The following is a 21,380-nucleotide window of genomic DNA, read 5'->3' on the forward strand; positions in this document are numbered from 1 at the left end:
AAAAAGTTAAAATAATTAGTGCTGAAAGAAGTTAAAGGGGACATAGGCTCATTTTAAAGTTCATAATTGTACTTTGGGTTTCTACTTTCTCACACTGTCTGTCTGAATATATCTGTATTCTCCGTCTGTCTCAAACGCTCCGTTTTAGCGCCCGTCTCTTTAAGACTCCCGTACCACAAAGCCCAGTCCGCTCCGATTGGCTTGCCACAAAATACGGCGCACCTTTGCAAAGGTAGTTCTCAAGCCGTCGGCAGAGATACTCAGATGGAGGGTCGGTACATTATAATTAGCCTGCTGTGACATGGGAAAGGGAGCCAAATCCGATTGGCAGGAGAGGAGACACAATGAGGATGACAGCACCGGAGTCTGACTGGCTGACTAAAAAAAACAAAAAACAAAACACCCGAGGGCGAGTATAGGTACGAACCAACAAGTGCTCGACTCACCCACAACGTTCCCCTTGCTTTCGATATGTCAAATAAATCAGATCAGTGCTCAGTTTGCACCGAGGAGACAGCGGACAAGATTGTAATTGTGAAAATTACCGTGGACAGTGGTGACCCTCATTCATTCTCTAAATCACCCACAACGGGCGAGGGAACAAAGTACCAGCAAGGGACAAAAGGGAAGGGATACTTCATTACACGTGGTCATACAAGCGGCCAGAAACAAGCAGGTTTTTATTTTATCTTATTTTACCCCAGGGTCAGCTCTAATGAAAAATGGCTTTAGATATCTGGGGAGCCAGAAAAGTAGAACCATCAGTGATAAAAGGCTCACCGTGAAGAAAGTGAATGTTTATTTTTGTTAGAGCTACCAGCTGTGTGTTTCCAAAGGGTCCTCTCTTTTTTTTGTTTGTTGCTATAACCAAGAACACCTCAAAAAAGCTTCTTTTTTTTTTTTTTTTTTTTTTAAAGGCATTCGAGTTAGTAGCCTATTTCATGGTCTGATTCTCTGCTCTTCAAGTCCAATTCAGAAACTGATGAGAAGCAGAAGAGCACCAAAAGAAAAAAAAAGAAAAAATGTGGTCACTGTTCTTCTCATCTTGTCATGTTAATCTGATTCCTTATCTTGTTCGCCGTTCCAGCCCGAGTGGCTTTGTTAAATTTCATATCAGGTAGTAGTCTCGTAGAGAAGCTCCGAGTGCGGTCTGGTTTTGAAGTGAGAGTCACGAGTTAGTATCTGCATGATGTCCAGTAGGGACATGGAGTGTAAACATTATCAAACCGATTTTTATATTTAGCACCGGACCGGACCAGAAAATGGGCGTGGTCATGACATGTGTGCCTACGTTACACCTTTTCTAAACAAACATAACATTATGTTTATCAATTTGTCATAGCTCTACCTTGCTACCCCGGTGGGTCTTGGGAGCACAATGATGTTGTCAGACTCGGAAAGGCGTTCACAAACGTTCTTTATTGTTATATATTAACAGACTGGCCCTGGCCATGTGTTCTCCTGCCTTGACCCCGAGCACACGCCGCAGGAGTTTGGTGTGTTCCACCGTCCTGCTTGTGCCACAACCAGTCTGTGTCTCTCTCAGAGCCCTCTCGCGCCTCCGTCACTAGTAGGGTTTAAATGCAACACAGTGAGGCCAAAATCAGGATGCGTTTCAGCTGGGCCTAATTAAGTCTCTTCCCGGCCCCGTTCCCTGAACCACTCCCCCACTCTGTCTCCTCTGCAGCTGAGCCCACACACGCCCCGCCGCCACATGCTTATTACTAATGAGAGTTGGATTTAGCGCCATTACAACATTTAAGCTTGTAAACCGGACCAGCAAAAAAACGGAAATGGACCCGACTCTGACGTACAGAAGGGTTTCTAAGGATTCTGATGACAGCTCACAACTTAAAGCGCCACTGATCAATGTCTGGCCACTAGGGGGCAGAGGAACTCCAAAACAAAGCTGGTCCTGACATACTGCGGTTGATCCAGCGCTGAAAATGGCACTTTTTAGAGAGCTTTTGAGAGTTTGATGATAAATCTCAAAGTTATCACTGACCAATTCAAATTTGATGCACTCATTAAATTCAATACCATCACAAAAAATATTAAACTGACATTAGCTTTGAGAAGGAGATCTGAATTAGGGAAATCAATGCAAAGTTCAACCTGTAGCTGTAATTAAGTAACAATTCAGTGTTATGTGAATGTAAAGTCAACTGAGCACATTTAATGATTATTTTCAACATTAACTGACCGACTGAACATTAACTTTTTTTTTGCTGATCATCAGCTGCAGCCCTAAATGAAACTGTTCCCTATGTATGCTAAAATGTCAAAATCTGTCCCGTATTTGAAAACCTGTTTTCATTACAAGCCGACTTTCAAATACCTGAGGTAACTGATAGAACAAAGGTCAGTGGATAAAAAGAAAATCAATGATGAACTGCTGTGGATCCAAAACCCGACCAGGAGCTGAGGCCTGCAGCCCGAGGGAGCAGTAGGGTCCCCCTTGTTTGGCTGCTCTCCAAACAATATGTGCGTTCTTCACTTTCTAAGATCACAGCGTGCGGGGCTGCCTCTGTTGCTCTACAGAGACATTGCATTGCTTTACATTGACAGACCTGGGAAGGATATTTTCTTGAAAATCGATATGGAGATAAAGTTATTGGGAAAACAAACAGTTAAAAGGGCATTCCGGAAGTGCTTCCCTTCCCTCACAGGCTGGTTAGCTTGGAGACCTGGACTGGAGAGGCGCGATGTTATCAAATATGTATTAAGGAAACGTGTCTTTCTGGAGTTTTGTGGCAAGTCGTCAAAGAAGAAAAAAAAGGTCCTGAAGCAGCAATCTGAGAGGGACGATGGTGTAGCCAGGATTTGAAGCAGCTATTCTGCACTGTATTAACTCTAAAAATGTTTGACCTTTGACAATTTAAGCCAAGGGATGCACAGTACAGAAAGAAAGCCGAACTCAAACACAACAGTTTTTTAGGAATAAAAAAAAAAAATCTACATTTTGGAAGTGACATTTAGGTAATTACTATGCTTTGATAAAAAGGCAGAGTTCACATGGTTTGGTTTGGGCTCGTCTTCGGCGGCGCTGGTTGGTCAGTCAGAAGCACTAACAGCCTAACAACAACACTTGTCTCAGCCCGATGCAGTCATGATGAATATTTAATGAGGAGATGCTTTGCTTGCTCCGACCAGCTGCTCGACACGTCTGAGTGCCTCGGGAGCGAATCGCAGGGAGGCGAGGCGGACCGGCTCTGCAAACTTTATTTTGGGGGAAAAAAGAACAAAAATAAGCTAACTGACCACTCAATGAGCATGCAGGTCTACCAGCCCACCTCCCTTTCTGGCGTTTGGCTCTTGTAACTCATGTTGGTAAATGGTTACATCTATGTAGAGCTTTACATGATTTTTTTTTCCCTCATTTGCCCTCATCGTTACTTGTTACAAGCTACCTCTCCCAGCCTCTCCCAGAGCTGCTGCATGCAGCATAATAAAAGAATGATCCCAGTCACTTTCACACAGTGAGGCATGCAGCTTATCAATTAAACAGCGGTAACAGATCGCTCCTCGCTATCGGACGCTATCGAAAGCCCAGGTCTCTGTATCGGGACTGTGCACACAGTGGCTCCCTCTTAAAAGTTCCCTATTCCTTCAGTGTTGTAGCTGCAGGGCAGAACGCTGACTTCTGCCCACGGTGTCTGGCACTTCTCAAGAGTTCAAAGTGAAAACAGAGTCTCGTGATGAATGAAATCTTCCGCTGACGGCCAATTACTTGCCACGGTGGCCGACGGAGGAGACAAACTGACCGGCCACGACAAAAAGATTGACCTCCATTTAGCCAGTGGCTCGGTGCCATTACTCACCCTGCATGTCAGAGGGGGGTTATTAAGCGCTTAGTACACCGCATGGGTACACAAGCAATACTTGATTGCATCCGACAAAATTCCTTTGACTTTAAGAAAGTCTTAAGGAACATTTAGGAGTAACTTGCCGTGTCATGTTGGGGTACCATAGGAAAACAACGGTTTTGCTGGCAACGCGTTACGTAGCCTCTTGGTGCCTCTTGGTGTGATTGGAAACAGTGATGTCATTGGGGGCTCTTCTCATTTCCCCATTTTGTGCCTCCTTGATCCTCCGGCTTGTGACCTAGAAATCGATCTCAGCGCTCCGTCCATTAAGGACGTCCCAATTCCTGAAAAGCATCTCGAGGAGCGAGGCCTGCCAGAGGAGCTATAAGGGATGATGTAAAAGGTGTATGTATTGTGGAAGTCCTTTCAGCACAAGTGCCGTATAAAAGAGGCGTGACGATGGACAGCTGATGATGTCCTATTTAATTGACGTTGCTTTAAAACGACGACTCCAATGGGGAGCATGTCTCATTTTGTTAAACGCCTCGACTCCGCTCTCTCTCCTGGCATCTCTTCCGCTCACATCTTGTGACACACACACACACACACACACACACACACACACACACACACACACACTTTACTTTAACTGAACAACAGCTGCTAGTAAAGACAACACGGTCAACAACACCTGTAATCAGTTGTTCATATTGAATTAACCTGGTAGTCGATCGGTAATCAAGACTGTTGTTGTTTGTGAACATCCGGGAACGGTCACGTGATAAGACCGTAGCGAATCAGCGACGTTACGTCGGGTGGGTTACCATGTTTGAGCCCAGTGGTTCCACAAATTTCAGCTATATTTTATTTTTCAAAAGCAATTTAATATTATTCAAACGTATTTGTTCGGTTCGTAATGCGTACCGAACCGTGAGCCCCGTACCGAACGGTTCAATACGAATATTGAAAAGTTAAACCACAGCAAAAACAATATGTTAAAGGGGTTGTCAAGTCACTCTTTAAGGTTTACTCTGAGGCAACATGGTCGTAAAGCCCTTCTCTGAAATGATTTCCCCACGTTGTGTAACACTAAACAGTGTTTTCATACTAAATGTCATCAAGACATCCACAAATTTTACTAAATAAATCGCACTGGCCATTTTGCGATCCACAAAATTGAGTCCATGTCCAGAATGTGTTTGTCAAATATTCTGTTCTGCTTTGAGCCTTTGATATTTTCCTCTGAGTGATATTTCCTTTCACATCACCACGCCCTTGGCCCGGAGGACTGACGTTCTGTGACTGCTGTGTCTTCTGCAGTACCACCAGAAAATCATGAGCGTGCGTGCGTGCGTGCGTGCGTGCGTGCGCGCGGTGCAGACAAGGAAACCATGGCCTGCTTGTTTACCGTATTACTGATGTGACTATCACTGACATGCCTTCTCTTTGACCATTAGCATCTTGCAGGACGAGCCGGCCGCTCATCCTCTCTCTTATCTCCTGAGAGCTATAGCGGGGGAAATGGTTGCTGCCGTATGTGTCCTCATGCAAAAGGCCAGCCAGTGAAACTAATGGAGTCATCAGAGTGCAGAGCAAAGCATAACCGTTCCCAATATGGAACATGTAGGTCGATGTGGCCACACTGGGTCTGACTGTGGAAAAAAAACTATGCAAATACATGAGGAGCTAAGTAGAGCATTTACAGTCATTGTGAGGCCTGGAGCTTTGTTTCTTAAATTAGAGGTCACAGGCTCCATCTATGGTGGGAGGCTGCCCGAATGATGAAGGAGGCAATATGTTTCCTTGAGTCTGGCTTCTGGGGCGAGCCTGTCCTATTTGTCATTTGGCTCTCGGGCTGTTCGCAGCCGGCTCTTGACGAAGCTCCGCCATCGAACGGAGGGGCTCGATGAGACACTTTCCATTTGGGTTTTAAAAAGCTGCTAAACTGCTCTGTGGACAGGGATCGTCAAAGATGTTTGTTCTAAACAACAGAGCCCCTAAAGAGGTTAGCATAGCTGCAATAGCATCCATTATCGCAGAACTGGAGAGTATTTTTTCATTGAAAGAAGAGCAAATAACAACTTTCTTCGCTCTTCTCCTGAACTGCTTCAGATAAGAGCTAGATTGACAGATGGTTCAGCCAGTCACCTACCAAGTATTGTATCGGAAAACACGAGAAAAACTGAGAGAAAAGGAGCACACAGAAATACACAGGTAAAGAGACACAGCGAAGACCAGGGAGAAATACGAAAAACGGGGAGATGAAGGGAGGGAGGGAAGAACATAGGAAGGAGGAAAAATGAGTGAAGTCTATGGACTGAAAAATAAATCGCACTGGCCATTTTGCGATACACAAAATCGAGTCCATGTCCAGAATGTGTTTGTCAAATATTTTGCTCTGCTTTGAGCCTTTGATATTTTCCACTGAGTGATGAGTCCATTTCCTTTCACATCACCACGCCCTTGGCCCGGAGGACTGTCGTTCTGTGACTGCTGTGTCTTCTGCAATACCACCAGAAAATCATGAAATGAAGTGGACATAGTTGCTGTGACGTCAGTAATAGGTTTGTGGAGAGCAGTTTTGAAGCCACGAGTTCAGGCATTTTGGCCGTCACCATCTTGTTTTTTTGGAGCTGAAGTACAACCGAACGTCAACATTTTATGCGACCAAAATATTACAATTAACTTTCATGAACTTACATCACACCAAGTTAAAGCTTTAAGACGAGAACATGGACAACTCCCAGACCGGTCAACGCCGTGGTAGTGACCTGTCAATCACAGTAGGCCCGCCTTAATGCATACTCTGCTTTATGGTCTATTTGACTCTAAATGGACCATAATTTACCAAATGAACATCATGCTGTATTGAAGAAGACTTGAAACTAGAGATTGAGACCATAAACATAGTTGACCGAGGTAATAATTCAAGTGAGAAGTAGAGTCATTTTCTCATAGACCTATATACAATCAAAGGAGTCGCCCCCTGCTGGCCATTCAAAAGAGGGCACATTTAAGGCACTCCAGCATTGGATTCATTTTCTCAGACTGAGGTTGAGGAGTTAAGTAGAAAGGCAAAATTATATTTTTCAATAAAAAATTCTCCCATGTCATTACTGTCTTGCGCAGCAAACTGTAATGCGAGGTAACACTAGTCAAACAAGCTCCTTTGCCTTTTTTTGTCGGTTATCAAACTGGGACAAAGAATATGCAATCCTGATGAATATTTATCAGTGACAGCCGCAGAGACTCTGTTGTCGCATTAAAACATTAATCAGATGTGGAAAGATGGCAATGCCATTATGATAATTTCTCGCTTTGTTTGTACATTTAATCAGGGTAACAACATTTCTTTGATGGGAGGTGTGCTGTGTAGTCAATTCCTTTAATTGCTCGTTCATGCGGATCTTAAGAGAGGAACAGTGGGGGGTATTATCAAGGAAGCACAGTAGAGGGGCGGGGAAGAGAAATCATCTGTAGTTTTCTACTGCAGCACTGACCACACTTTGCTTTTCTGTTACGTTTTAAGTTGACTTAATCTGCCTTGTCACTCTCTTTGTCATGGCTATTTCATTATCACTCTGAGAATTGTCTGTTGTGACTACAGCAGTGTACACAGTGCTCATTAAAAACCCACTACCATGGAATCATAAGTGATGTAAGATGATGATGTAAAGTAACCACACCAGCTGGGACTTTTCCCCAAACCACAGCACAAAAAGCGTTGGCTCTGTCTATGCACTGAAGAGGAAGAAGAGAATAAGGGTTCTAGAGTTTCTAAATTCTCTTCATACTTGACACTCCACCTCAAGATGTTATGGGGACAATGTTGAATATTCAAACTAGAACATGTGAAGGCCTGAGATTAATACGGCAAAAGGATCTTTGTGGTGAGATAAGGCTGGGGATTAGGATAGCGAGAGCAGGATGTAATCTCAAATGTGGTTTGGATTACAACGGATGCGAGAAATAAGTTTGTCCATTATGATTTCGTACATATTTTACACCCCTTAAACTGTTTAAAATCGGCTTAAACCCAGGACAATACATGTTGGAAATGTAACATTTCTCCACGCTCTACGGGTCTACTTGGAAAGGTGGTGCTTAAAAACCTTGAATTTGGGCTCAAACAAGCTCTACCAGAATCCCCACAACTCTGTTAGGCCACCAGGCCTTACTAAAGCGGAGTCTGGACTGGGAGTAACAGGTTTTATTGTAGCAGCCAGGCTTAATCTACGCAACGGGAAGAGCTCACATAGACCAGAGATTACAGAGTGGCTTATACTTATGACAGAGACAGCTGAAAATATGATCGCCAGGGTACATAAGCAAACCTAGCCATCTGACATCTTACATCTTAGAGAGGGTACAGGGTACTAGTGGACAGCAAGTGGAGGTATACATATGTATATGCATGTGTACATCTAAGAAATATTAGGATACTTGTGGCTGCCTTTTAAGTTGGGCGTTCTTAATTGACTGAATCTTCACATCACATCTGTATCATCCATATTTTTGTATGGAGTTAAATATATTAAAATGTCCAGAAATCTAGTTTCCATGATCCGGGTGAGGGATCCAGCTCGATTTCTAATGACAGAGCAGATTTCTGAGCCCCACACAAGCGTGTTTCTGATTGGCTCCTTACATGTGTGAATGTGCAAGACTTTAGCCGAGCGAAGCGTCCCTGTGACAGCAGGGCAGTGGGACGAAAGGAAAGCCTAGACATATACACTGAAAATAAGTACGATTTAATTTCCACACGCTTTCCTGTCTGCGCATGGGCAGACATGCTAGATATTCAAATTCCAAAAGGCGGGGATTTTTTTTCACTCTGGTGGATTTCTGTTAGAAGCTCCTGTTTTCAAATATTCTCAGTATGGCAGAATTAGACAAAGCTAAATGTGAAATGAAGTTAGTAAATGGTGTTTAAGATGCTCTCAGACAGCAAGGAACATACTGTGAAACTCAAAATACTTGAGGTAAAATTCTGAATATAAATTAAAGTCAACTTAAAATATATATCTGGATTTAGATACATTTATTTCGTGCAACTACTTACCTAAAGAAAATTAAGTAAATCCAACACATTTTTTTCAGTGTATTATTATGATAAAATCTGAACTTATCTCTGATTTATGCATATAACAGGTAGAGTAGTGACTCCTTTAGAGGCACAGAGGAGGAAAGGGTGAGCAGCCAGGCTGCATCCGTTTACTACTTTCAATAACACTTAATACTTAGAATTAACAACATTCATTTGATCCCTAACAGATGGAACACGGACCAAAATGGTCGCAGGTGACTTTCTTCAATGACATTTTCTGTAAACTGGTGCAGTCGGAAGTGTTCTGAGCTAAAGCAGACACGCGGTCTGATTTCCTGCCTGGCAGTGAAGAGCTGGAAGTGAGCTTGTCAGCTTCTCTTCACCGAACAAGAGGGGCCTAAGACACACGGGGCAAATGTGGGCAGTGGAAAACAGGTGACGGTGCCTTCAGCAGAAAGGACGACGTTAGAAAAGAGGACAAAAAACAAACAAACGGATGCTTGTTTAAAAAAAAAAGTCTGAAAATTAGAGGTTAATAAAAACGTACATACAGCATATCATTTGCAGTAAAACCCCTCATCAAGTTCAATGCAAATGTCTTTGTTTAACCATGATCACAGTGAAGCTTCTCTGTACTAGTTTTTAGTGCCATCCTCCTCATTAAAATCATTATCAATGATCATCATTTAAAAAAAGCCCATGTGACATTGGGTTTATAAGTATATTCAACCTTTTTGAAAGATTCATTGTTGCAGTCCTCATAGGGCGGCTTTTTCCTGCAATGGCATTAAGCACTTGTGAGCATTCATTTTTATATTGCGATATTGATTGTTTGTTGTTTCTGAGGAAAACTACTTCAGATCAAATAGTCATAAAATAGTGTTTGATTTATCAAGTATTTAATTTGCAGAATTAGCCCAAATCAAAGTAAAAATCAGGCACATTCTATATTTCCATACAACAGTCCTGCTAATTGATTTCCAGCATTGCCTGAATCAGTCGAATACACACAGAAAACTGCTAATAAATGTGTATCATCTTACAAAATACGCCCCCCCTTGGCCTGTCATGATAATAATGAAACATGCATCCATATGTGTCTATGATGTTTACATAAAGAGAGAATGTGCAAGGAAAGCAGAGCATCTAGTCAGCGTCCCTATAATGTGATTAGAAAAGACTGCATAAGCTAATGTGTTAGCGGCACGGAGGCACGCTGCCAGAAGTAACAGCTCAAAGCACAGTGGGAATCAAAGCAGAGAAAAAAGAAGAAGTCGTTAGAGTGCCCATTCACTAAATTATAAGCTTCATATTCAAATCATCTTAAGTATTGGCAAGAGCTGAAAAAAGCCCAACCCCAGCGAGAAAGTCTTTTCTCCTCAGAGATGCCAAATGGAGATAAATGCCACGCCTCCTGGTGTGTTTACTCCATCAGATATCATGAAAAAAGTCAAATAATAGCTTGTTAAAATCAAAACCGCCTCATCCACAAGACAGTAGTACAAATGCTGAGACATTCAAACAGACATTTTCAGCGTGTCCAAAGACAGCCTGCATCAGAAAATCTGACAGCGTCTGACAAAAAAAAAGAAAGTAAAAATGTAGGACCAAATTGACGCAGTGGACCCGTGAACACACACCAACTGGAGGGAATACAGCATACAAAGAAAACCACCGGTTATAGTTTTTTCTCTCCCAGTGTCAATTCCAATACCCCAACACAAGTTATGTGCCAATACCAGGCAAGTACTGATACCAATACAACTGTCATTTACATTTTAAAATTCCTTTGTTAAAAAGAATGTACCACACCACCATTTGGAATGTACCACACTAAGGTCAAGCGGCTGAAAGCCATTACTTGCTCTGTTTTACAAGGTTATGAAGGTTGCCAAAACTCAGAGTGTTTCCTGAAGAAGCAGCTACTTCCGTAGTCTCTTTGATGCTCAGCATGGTCGGACCGAAACACCTCCTCACTCTGAGCCAATTCCCTGAGAGCCTATTAGCTGCTGGGGGGGGGGGGGGAGACAGCAGAGCAGGAGGAGTACGGAGCTCAAAGAGGTGAGAGTGCTGGGGTGAATGGTAAACAAGTTCACTGGCCTTCGTGTGTGTGTGTGTGTGTGTGTGTGTGTGTGTGTGTGTGTGTGTGTGTGTGTGTGTGTGTGTGTGTGTGTCAAAGCTGGAGTTTTGGAGTACAGTGCAGGCAGAGAATCTAACTGCGTTAAAGTGTGGAGAGGGGATCCTCAGAGGATGAATGATAAAAAAACTGCACAGAGCCTCTTTGTTCTGGAGCTCTTTGCCGATTCATTGTGTTATTTCAAAATGTACATGTCTGTAAACTTTCCGTTGGTTAACCAGTTAAATAAATTGACTAGAATGTCTCTCTGATATGATAAAACCACCTGCTATTCCAAGAGTTTGAAACGAAACAATAAACACGTTATAAAAAGGTAAAGTCTATCAAATAACACCCCGGTGACATGAACCAATAAAACAAAAGCAGCCGATGTCCGAAATGAATGCAACGGTTTACTGCATGGCTGTGTCATCATCAGTCTGTCAGTAGTATGCTTATACAATACTGGTATTTTGAAGAAGTAGCCATGGTGGTGGCTGCAGATCAAAAAGCAATGGTGGAAGAGGAACTGGCTTACAACAGTGTGTGATAAAGCGGAGCACACAGCTCCGGCAGCAGCCCACACAGATACACAACCTGATCAACTGTGATAATCTACTTCCTCTGACAGCTATCTTACAGTTTGACTGGTGGAGTGAGATATTAACAGAAAGAAGAAGAAAGAATGTCACTCTAAAATATTTCCAAATTAAGGACATTTTACCTTAATGCCATTGAGGCCTAAATGTGACCCGGTTGGACATAAAGAGAAGCACTTCCTGTCATCTTCCCCCTCATAAAACCAAGCTTACATGAATTAAACGGTGTGGTTAAATCTTTCGGGCTATTTCACCCTGCCCATCTGAATGAAGCTTAAAATGACTCATCCCCATTCTGGATGTTGCGTAATGAAAAACTAGAACTTGTGTTATGCAAGCTGAATAAAGGGGATCTTCCACATTTATGCGGTGGGAAGGATTCCCTGGGGAAAAACAAATTACTGTGAGCTTCAACGTTCAGAAAAATTATTAATAACTCTTTTCTGATAATAACACCTTGACAACAGGTCCATGCAACCCAACGGTGCTGTGACAGCAGCCACAGTAGAAGTTGTTTTACTGTGACAAAGAGAGGTGGTGATGTTGAAAGTAATGGCTACCTGCCAGCTTCCTGAAGCTTCCAGCGTCTGCTTGATTAGAGTTTATAGGTACAAATGGGCAGCTCTGCAATCAACATCAATCACTTTTCCAAATTGCACATGAACCACTCTTCACATCGGCATGAATCAGATGTGCCACACAGCCGTTTGAAAAGAAAATACCTCTCTTTTAAAGAAGGCCAGCCTGTGACTGCAATTATTTCCTTCCTCCAAAACCAGTGGTGAAGAACAGCAGGAGTAAATGCCAAAAATTGTTTTCATTCAAACAAAGAATTATGGATGCATATTTTTACCAAATTAATCAGAGCGCAAAAGGCCAACTCGCCTCGTAAGTGGACCATATGACCAGTTGGTGACAAGCAATGTAGGTATTAAAAGGCCTTTTTTATTTTTTAACTGAGTATGGCGCTGCACTCACTCCACAAAACAACGCACCAGAGCTACATTGCAAACTTCATGTCACAATGAGGGCAAAACACATCACCGGCCTGTTTTGACTGGAGACTGCGCATATAAGAAGTGGACGTAGTCATCGTGACGTCACTCATTGGTTTGTGGACTGATGTTTTGAAGCCTTGAGTTCGCCATCTTGGATTACGGCCAGTTCATTGCAACCAATGAACTGAAGTTACCATATTTGGAATGAGGAGGAGTGACGTAGAGACGCCGTATACGTCTCTGGTTGCAGCAGCTACCTGTCAATCATAGTAAAGCCATACTCTGCTTTATGGTCTTTTTGACTCTAAATGGACCATCATTTACTAAATGAACATCATGCTGTATTGAAGAAGACTTGAAACTAGAGATTGAGACCATAAACTCGTGTTTACAATGTTTACTGAGGTAATAAATCAAGTGAGAAGTAGAGCAATTTTCTCATAGACTTCTATACAATCAGACTTCTTTTTGCAACTGGACGAGTCGCCCCCTGCTGGTCAGCAGAGAGAATGCTAGTTTTAAGACACTTCCACATTGGCTTCACTCGGCAGAACCGGAGGTTGCAGCCTGGTTTTGACCCGATATTCTCTGGTCTCAGCTCAGCTTAAAACACAAAAAGACTGAATCCGTCAGCATGTATCATCATTACTTTGTTATTAAATCACTCATTCTTAAAAGTACTGCTATTAATAAAATGGGGTATCATACTATTTTGAAATGGTATTGAGATACCTTTCTAACATCGGTATACCAAGCAACAATAATTGCAAATATTTTTTCTAAGTCGTTCAGCCCTCGTTAGTATCGCTCACTACCGAGGCTACCCGACAACGTTATTTTCACTTCACTTGTTCAACTGACTTTAGCAGTTCAGATAACAGACACTCGACAGTCCTTCTGTTATTATTAATGATATGTGAAATAACCATAGGCACTTCATGGAATTCCGGATGAATATAGGGGCTGCACTGGAGTCGAAATTGAGGATTATTTTTGGCATTTAAGAAAAAACTTTATTTTCTTTGTCACGGCAGCCAGGCCTGTACAATATACAGGGGAAACACTGCTGATAAAAACATAAAGATATGAAGAGAATGCCATTTATCTCTGTTCAAATCGAAAGGGTGTGTGAGGTGAACATCTCGCTACTCGCTGTCCCACAACAGCCTTTTCATTGTTACCGTACATTGTTTTTGGACTTTCAAGAGATCACTCATACACTGGGTCCAGTGGGACACCAAACACTGTGCCAATAACAAAGGATCTTTCAAAGGATACAGGAAGGCCACACTCAGTTACGAGCAAGGTATACAGATCACTGAGTGTTGTTGATCAAATATAATCCAGAAGCATAACTTTATATAAAAATGTTGTACACTCCAGAAAAATGAAAAGCCTTCTGTCTCGTAATTTAATCAAACTTCAATCTCAATGTAGAGGTTTAGCTGACAAAATAAGGTCTTCACTGCAGTTTACAGTAGACAGACTTTTGGTGTGGAAAACACGGCTCAGGATATGCTGCCAGTAATGCGGCGGGTCGGAGGTTTGTAAAACCAATATTGTTCTGTTTTTGTTGACACTGTGTCACAGAACTGTTGACTCAACTTAACGGTACATTTCAGACAAGTTTTCAGTGGTGAATTCAAGTTTCCTACATCTGAAGGAGTTAGATTTAAGACTTCTTAAGACTTTTTTTTAATTGCCACTTGGAATTAAATTTCAGAGCAATTTTACAATAACTAAAAATGTAGGGAAAAAAACATCAATTATCGTGCCGACTTTGAATCACAGCACCGTTGGATTGCATGGACCTGTTGTCAAGGAGTTATTAATGACTCATCAGAAAAGAATCACACCTTGCTTGAGTGGCCGATTATCGTTGATTTTGCGCTTCCCCCTGACGTCGCTAGCTAGCAGACATCAGATCTGCTCTGAGCATCAAGACCGCTAACAAAATGAGTGCCTCTATCCTGATCCGTGTGAAGTCATTGCGAGAGGCATTCAGTAAATGATTTAGAAAATAGATGTTTAAGCATTTATAAGATCGATTTAATGCCAAGTGAGCCCTTATTTCCTGATTAATGAATTCAATAACTTCAGATCAGGGGTGTTTTTTTAATTTTTTTTTTTTTAAAAAAAGAAAAAAAAAGAAGGTTTTTTTTGCTGGCAGATTCGCGGGCCACATAAAATGACGCCGCGGGCCGGATATGGCCCCGAGTTTAACATGTCTGCTTTAGATCCACAGGAACCCTGTGTATTGAAAGTTGAAAACGATTAGAAAAACTTTTCGATTTCGAACACAATACCACTAACTTCTGTTGCCAAATGTACCATGAGATGAGTCGACTGAACAGACATTAAAGTCCTGCGTTTGCTCAGAATAACACCACAAATATGTTGTATTATAACATGTTTCTATGAATACGATGTGTATCGTTCCCACATGTTAAAGGCAAGCAAGAATATTCTTGCTGAGAGCAAGAATAACCAGCAGCAGTAGCAGTGGTGACGGTAATGAGCTCCGCTGTGAGGTAGGAGTCATATTACTGCAGTAACGCAGCAGCAGGCCCAGTGCTGGTGTCAACAGCTCGACATTTGAAGCTTCATATAGACAGATTTATTGCAGGGCTGTTCAATAGGACTGAAGAATATCATCATCAGCAAACAATTAGGAAAATGGCAGCAGTCTGGAGTCCAAACTGCACATGGTCACGGCCTCCCGGTCTATCTGACCCCTTCATCTCACCTTTTGCCGGCAGAACATTTGCTCCCCTTGACCGGTGAAAAGCACCTGCGTTCGGCATAGTGGATTTTTTGGCATGAGGATCGGGTTTCAGGTGGTCTGTCAACAGAGCCGGGCCACGGGCACAAACTGTCACGACCCCAACACAGTGCATCGCTGAAGACACCCTAATGGAGAGGCAGCCTGAGCGCACTTGCAGCCTTGCATTGCACTGCTGACCTGGATCCAGCTTGTTGTTTTATTTTAACCGTCATCTATAGCCAAAAATAAAAAAAAGGAAAGAAAATAAGAACTGACTCACTCACCCCATCATTTAACACAAGCAGCAGTGAAAGGATTGAGATGATTAAGCAGAAATGAGCGAGAAAAAGAATCGGATCTGAGGAGGCAGTCGGTGAAAATGAAGCCAACAGGGCTAAATGGAGGATCTACTTCCCTATTCTGGTTCAAGCAGGACTTTTCATTTCTCCTCCCTCCCCTTTATTTCAAAACCTTCAAAAAAGGCACCTTTTTCCTCTCAAGAAAATACAGAGGAACGACTAGATCGTCTCAGACACGTGTACAGCGGTAACGCAGCCCCGGGCCCCCCCCCCCCCATTCTGCACGATAACGGCGGCGCACACATCATCAACTCCATCCTCAAACAACGGGGCCGCTTCCCGTTATCTTTCATTTGTGCATGTGAGAACAAAGAGAACAGCGTCCTCACATTAGACAGGATCCGTCACCCTGTCTGCTTTCACAAGGTCCTTCTCAGTTCACTTTGCTGCCATCAACCATCGACATTTGTTTTAGGGCAAATCAGTCACAAAGCCAACCGGTGATTTCAGAATGTCTGGGTATATAAATGTTTGAATAATACTGTTGTAACCATGGTTGGGGTTTGATTATTCCTAACAACCACAAATTGTGTTGGTTTATTGTCCTAGACATCTAATACAACCAAGATAAATTCATGCCACTGACATAATGATGACATAACAGTATAAAAAATCAACTACAGCCTTTCAAAGAGAAATGAACTATTAATCCTGAAGAAGAATAGTGAGACATTGGAGTTGGAATGGAAAAAAACATTGAAATATCCTAAACAAAACAAAACCACACAACCAAAATAATGAATAAAATGGGACTTTTTCCAGGCTCCATTGACAAAAAATGGGCAATGCCTGCACAATACCCCAAGTCTGACAATGGTATTATAATATTCTGGCATGTTCAGTTTAATATAATATGAAACCTCCATATTTGAAAGGCTGAAAATAGCATTTTCTGCCCTTTTTGCAGGAAAAATTACTTTAAAGCCGAATCGATTATCAAAATAGCTGGCGATTAAAATTCTGTCAAATCGACTAATCGATAAGTCTACTAAACGTTGCAGCTCTATCTGACACATAGGTCTAAAATATCAATCAGAGTGAAGTTTTTTGTTTTACTCACAAATGAGCTTTGACAGAGCACCAACACCAATTTTCAAAAAGCACACTAAGCAGAAAACTATGGAGCTAAATCCAGGTCAAAAGTTTTGATCATTTGAAAAAATAATTTGAACCTGAAAGTTCAAGTTGTGGTCTAGAACATTGAAAAATACAGCAATGTATTCAAAATAAAAATAAGTGAATGAAATGCAAATCGGTCGTCCGACCTGGGTATAGGGACGAAAGACTAATCGAACCAGTAGCTGGTTCCCCCCGAAATTTCCTTCAGGATAGCTGGTGTGAATATGTTGTATAGAAAGTGTTCAGTCATAATTCTCGAGGTGCCCACGTTACCTGAAGGCAACGTTGTTGAGGAAGGTCCTCAGCCTCCTTTGTGATGCTGTCACTCATGATGACACCCCCCTCTCAGTTGAAGCCACGCCCCCACGCTAGATCAGGATCAAAAGTCTGAACTGAAAAAAACGATCTGAAAATGAAAAAAGGATTTGAAACCGAAAACAAAAAATGTAATCTGAAAATCTGAAACTGAAAAATACAAGACCTCAAATATCAAAATATATATGAAAGTGAAAAATTTAAAAAATAAATGTATTCAAAAAAATTCCAGAACTGAATCAAAATTATATTCAATCCAAAAAAACTTTTCATTCACTTATTTTTTATTTTGAATACATTGGTGTATTTTTCAATGTTCAAGACCACAACTTGAACTTTCAGGTTCAAATTATTTTTTTGACCTGGATTTAGCTCCATAAAAAACGGCTTCATTTTACATTTCATTTTGGTCTTTTGGTAAATTACCCCCGGCATTCACCTTAATTATTTACAGCCAATATAATCGTTCTGCCAGAATACTTTGTCAAGGTCATTAAGTGACAAGTCTCACCACAGGCAGCCATGTAAGAACTTTGAAGAAAACACCACCTTACATTTTTTAAATGTCAATGTAAAATCAGGAATTACCTGCTCAAAGACTGTAAACAAGTTACAAATCTGACCAGACATTCAATGCCAGTTTTTGGTACTTGACGGTTTTCAATATCCAAATGCAATATACATTTTGGTCAGTGACAAAATATCGGCCCTAGCCATCACCTCGGAGTTGTGAAGACAATAATGATGACAATGCTGATGACTGGTTTGGCTTTAATTGGAACACACACGCGTGCGCACGCACGCACGCACGCACGCACGCACGCACGCACGCACACACGCACACACACACACACACACACACACACACACACACACACACACACACACACACACACACACACACCTGCTTTAATATGTCATTCTTCATAAAAAGTTCTGGCCACCGAGTGACGCTAACTGCATAGAAGTTCCCTTTCCAACCATTATTGGTGGAGCTGGAGCTTTGAGTGTGAGATGACAGGTGGATCAGAGGCCGTCTCCCTGCCAGACCTCGCTCCCAAGGAGGTCCGGCTCACTAGCAAGTGCATCAGACAGAGACATAAGCACTAATAAAGACGTTCTATTTTTTATCTGCAATGTTGCATTTGTGATTCACACAGCTCAAGCTCAAAGCATGACTATCTACTGGGCCGCCTGCCTGACACCAGTCCCGATCCCCTTCGCCATCAGATCTAATGGCTCTGTCTATCACTTCTGAAGGAAAAGGACTATTAACCAGCCACATCAAAAGGAAACATCACAGAGATGAAGAAGGCTAGAAAGAGAAGAAACATGGTAGCGGAGGGAGGGGGGGGGGGATCTTGCGATCCTCTTTTAAAAGATAAGAATGACAGCAACATCAGGAGTGCGCGAGGGAACTGTCATCAAACAGCGGTCAGGTAAAGGCTGTAAACTCCGCTGCTTTTATCTTCCTGAATGCTCGACAACCTCCAGGTGTCTTCAGTGTGACCGCTGAGAACTCCTTCCGCAGTATCCAAATGTCTTCCTGCGAGAAAAACAGCGGGTTCAAACTCCAGCTTGTTGTACATTAATAACTGTTGGGCAAAGACAAGCTACTTCCCCGACACACAGCAGAGGGTTCCTCTTCCACAGATGAGGCGAGGCCGGCCGCCTGAAAAATGTTGTACTTTACGTCATAAATGTACAACCAGATATTACCTGACCTTTCACATATTGCATCACCAGATTTCCTGCAGGGGAGACACAGACACACGTCTCCTTGGCCATCCCCATAACTAGTTTACATCATGCTGCCAGTCTGATAGCAAAGGGAGAAACGATAGAACAATGAGAGCGGCATATGAATAAATTTCACTCCTTGCCATGCCACGTTAAGCTTTCAGACAGCGACACGCGAGGAAAGGCGCAGGACCCTCCACCCAGCCAGAACTTTCAAGCCTCCCTCTTTTATTCAGCAGGCGAGACACCGACGCTGGCAGTTTAATCCACGCTGCTTGGTCTCAGAATAAACATTAAAATGCTTGCAGTGATGCAATGCAAGCTTGAGCCAAGGCAACAAAAAAAAAATGATTGGACAATATCTGCCAGAAGTTGTGCTAGGAGAGATTTTGAAATCAAAACACAAGTGAGAATAGGGGCTACGATGAAGAGGGTCGGCCCCCGGCTTGTTTCAACTGAGGAGAGCTTTCATATGCATGATGTGCATGAGCAGATCATACGTATTTGAAGGGAACACAAACATGAGTGCAAAATCTGACTTTTTGGGCCAGGGCCCTCCTCACACCTTATCTTGCTAACCTCACTGTCAGCTGCAAGCCCGGGATGCACTAACATCCGAAGCCTTTTACACACTTGAATTAAAAAAAATCAGCAGCGTGTACTTCAAGTATTCAAGGTGATGGAAACTTTCAAGACCATACTGAATCCAAACACGGGATATTGTCCCACAGAATAAGGGGGCACAGATGTGGAGATAAACACTGGTTTAATAAACTTCAGAATGATGGACGCTGTGCAAAAGGCGCACTAAACCTCTGTTATAGGAATAGGGTGCGAGAATAGGTTGCAATATAATGACCGTTTGCGTCACTGAGGAGGCCACATTACGACCCCGTAATCAGTGCCAGTATGTCGATACAACGCGACGCAGGTAAACAAAAGGAGGAACATCTGTGTCAGAGGGACTTCGCTCGCGACTGCTTCTTTTCCGGGTTCAATCCGCGTCAGATGAGGCTGTCACCATTGTCCTCGTTTACTCTGCTGTGACCCACCCCCCACCCCCCTCCTTTCTTCCCAACTGGCTGTTACAACGTTGCACTTCATACTGAACGACAATAGATACGCAGGCCGTCACTTGGTACCGAAGAGGAGTGCCTTAGCAGGGGGTGTTTCTCAATCAGCATACAGGTCAGAAAAAGGTACAGATACACAAAACACAATAAGTAACCTTTAGCCCAATTTGTCCCCGTTTGAAGTTTGAACCAAAAGATAAGCAAGACGTCTTATTTTTTGTGAATTTAGGCGCGTGACAAGCAGTTCACTTGACATGTTTGGAAAGATACCTCCCACCAATGCAACCGAGGCTACATTTGCAGCAACATTTCTTGACAAACGCAAAAAAGCTAGGCTTGCGCGCGCGCGCGTGTGTGTGTGTGTGTGTGTGTGTGCGTGTGTGTGCGTGTGGGGGGGAGACCAAACTCACCAGGGGTCAAACTCGTGAATGATGCTCTCGAAGCGAATGACAGCAAATAGCCGGGAGCTGAAACCGGCCAGCCAGGCCAGGAACAGGATGGTGAAAGAGAGCAAGGACTGCCACCCAGCCGGCTGCGACAGGCCGCCGGACAGACCTCCTCCTCCTTGCCCGGCGTTGCTGCCTCTCTCCGCCACAACCGCCGTGCTGCTGCGTCCGTTCCCCGAGTACGACGCTCCGGAGTTCAGCGAGGATTTGTGTTTGTTGTCGGAGACCGGGTGATGCTCCGCCATATTCTACGTCAGTCCCGTCGTGGCGGGCGAGCGAAGAGAGCTATCTGGTATCACACAGGAAAGAACCCCCCCCCCAACCTTTTTCGCTGCCACGCTCCTCTTCCGAAACCACTTGCACCACCTTCCCTTCTAGCCCCCGTAACCCCCCTAAAACTCCGGCTGTAATTGCAAACTTTCTAACCTTACTTCCCACCAACCGCAAAACCAGCTAAAATAAGCCAGAGAAGTCACATAGCAGCGCGGTTTTGCAGCACACTGGAAGTGTCACATGCGGCTCGAGCAGTTACTCCTTCCTTCCTTGGGAGCTGGATGGGGGGCGGGAGCTGCGCGCGGAGCAGGAAGAGCTGTCAGCCTCTCACAGCGAGACAGGTACGGCCAAGGGGGGGACGCGGCTCCGGGAGGGGCCCAATCCCACGGTAGAGCGACCCTGACGGATAACCGGAACGACCAATGACAAAACAGCCGCCTGACACGCCGAAGACGCTGTTAAGCGAAGACGTTGGGTGACGGACAGCGGAAAGAGCGTATGGCACGCGAACAGCGCAGGAGCGCTGGAGTCGCGCGAGCCAATGAAATCAATGAATTTCACTGAAAACATATTGACGGAGTTTAGCGAGTATGACAGGGTGCTGTGAGCCAACCCTAGGCCCTGATGGAAGCCAGTAGTTACTTATCAACACAGGAAGTAAGGAGCTGTAATTCCCTAATGGAGATACAGCAGCCTAGATGTCAACAATAAGCCCTTTGTTGAAA

The 21,380-nt window shown here is 43.3% G+C and overlaps 1 protein-coding gene across 2 annotated transcripts in view; it reads right to left on the reverse strand.

Moving 5' to 3' along the window:
* Positions 1-20,939, reverse strand: part of LOC137891440 (dolichyl-diphosphooligosaccharide--protein glycosyltransferase subunit STT3B) — a 60,534-nt gene extending 39,595 nt beyond the window's left edge. The window contains exon 1 of one of the 2 annotated variants that reach the window (XM_068736036.1): positions 20,347-20,939. In XM_068736036.1, coding sequence (XP_068592137.1) covers positions 20,347-20,627 — 281 coding nt within the window. In that variant the 5' untranslated portion in view covers positions 20,628-20,939. Of the gene's footprint in view, positions 1-15,312; positions 15,432-20,346 lie in introns of those variants that run through there. The other variant, XM_068736037.1, reaches the window with a different exon arrangement.
* Between the last annotated feature and the right edge of the window lie 441 nt (positions 20,940-21,380).

Source organism: Cebidichthys violaceus, unplaced genomic scaffold, assembly GCF_023349555.1.
Source record: "Cebidichthys violaceus isolate CVI_PGR_0920_01 unplaced genomic scaffold, fCebVio1.0.p SCAF_7, whole genome shotgun sequence".
Taxonomy (NCBI): Eukaryota; Metazoa; Chordata; class Actinopteri; order Perciformes; family Stichaeidae; genus Cebidichthys; species Cebidichthys violaceus.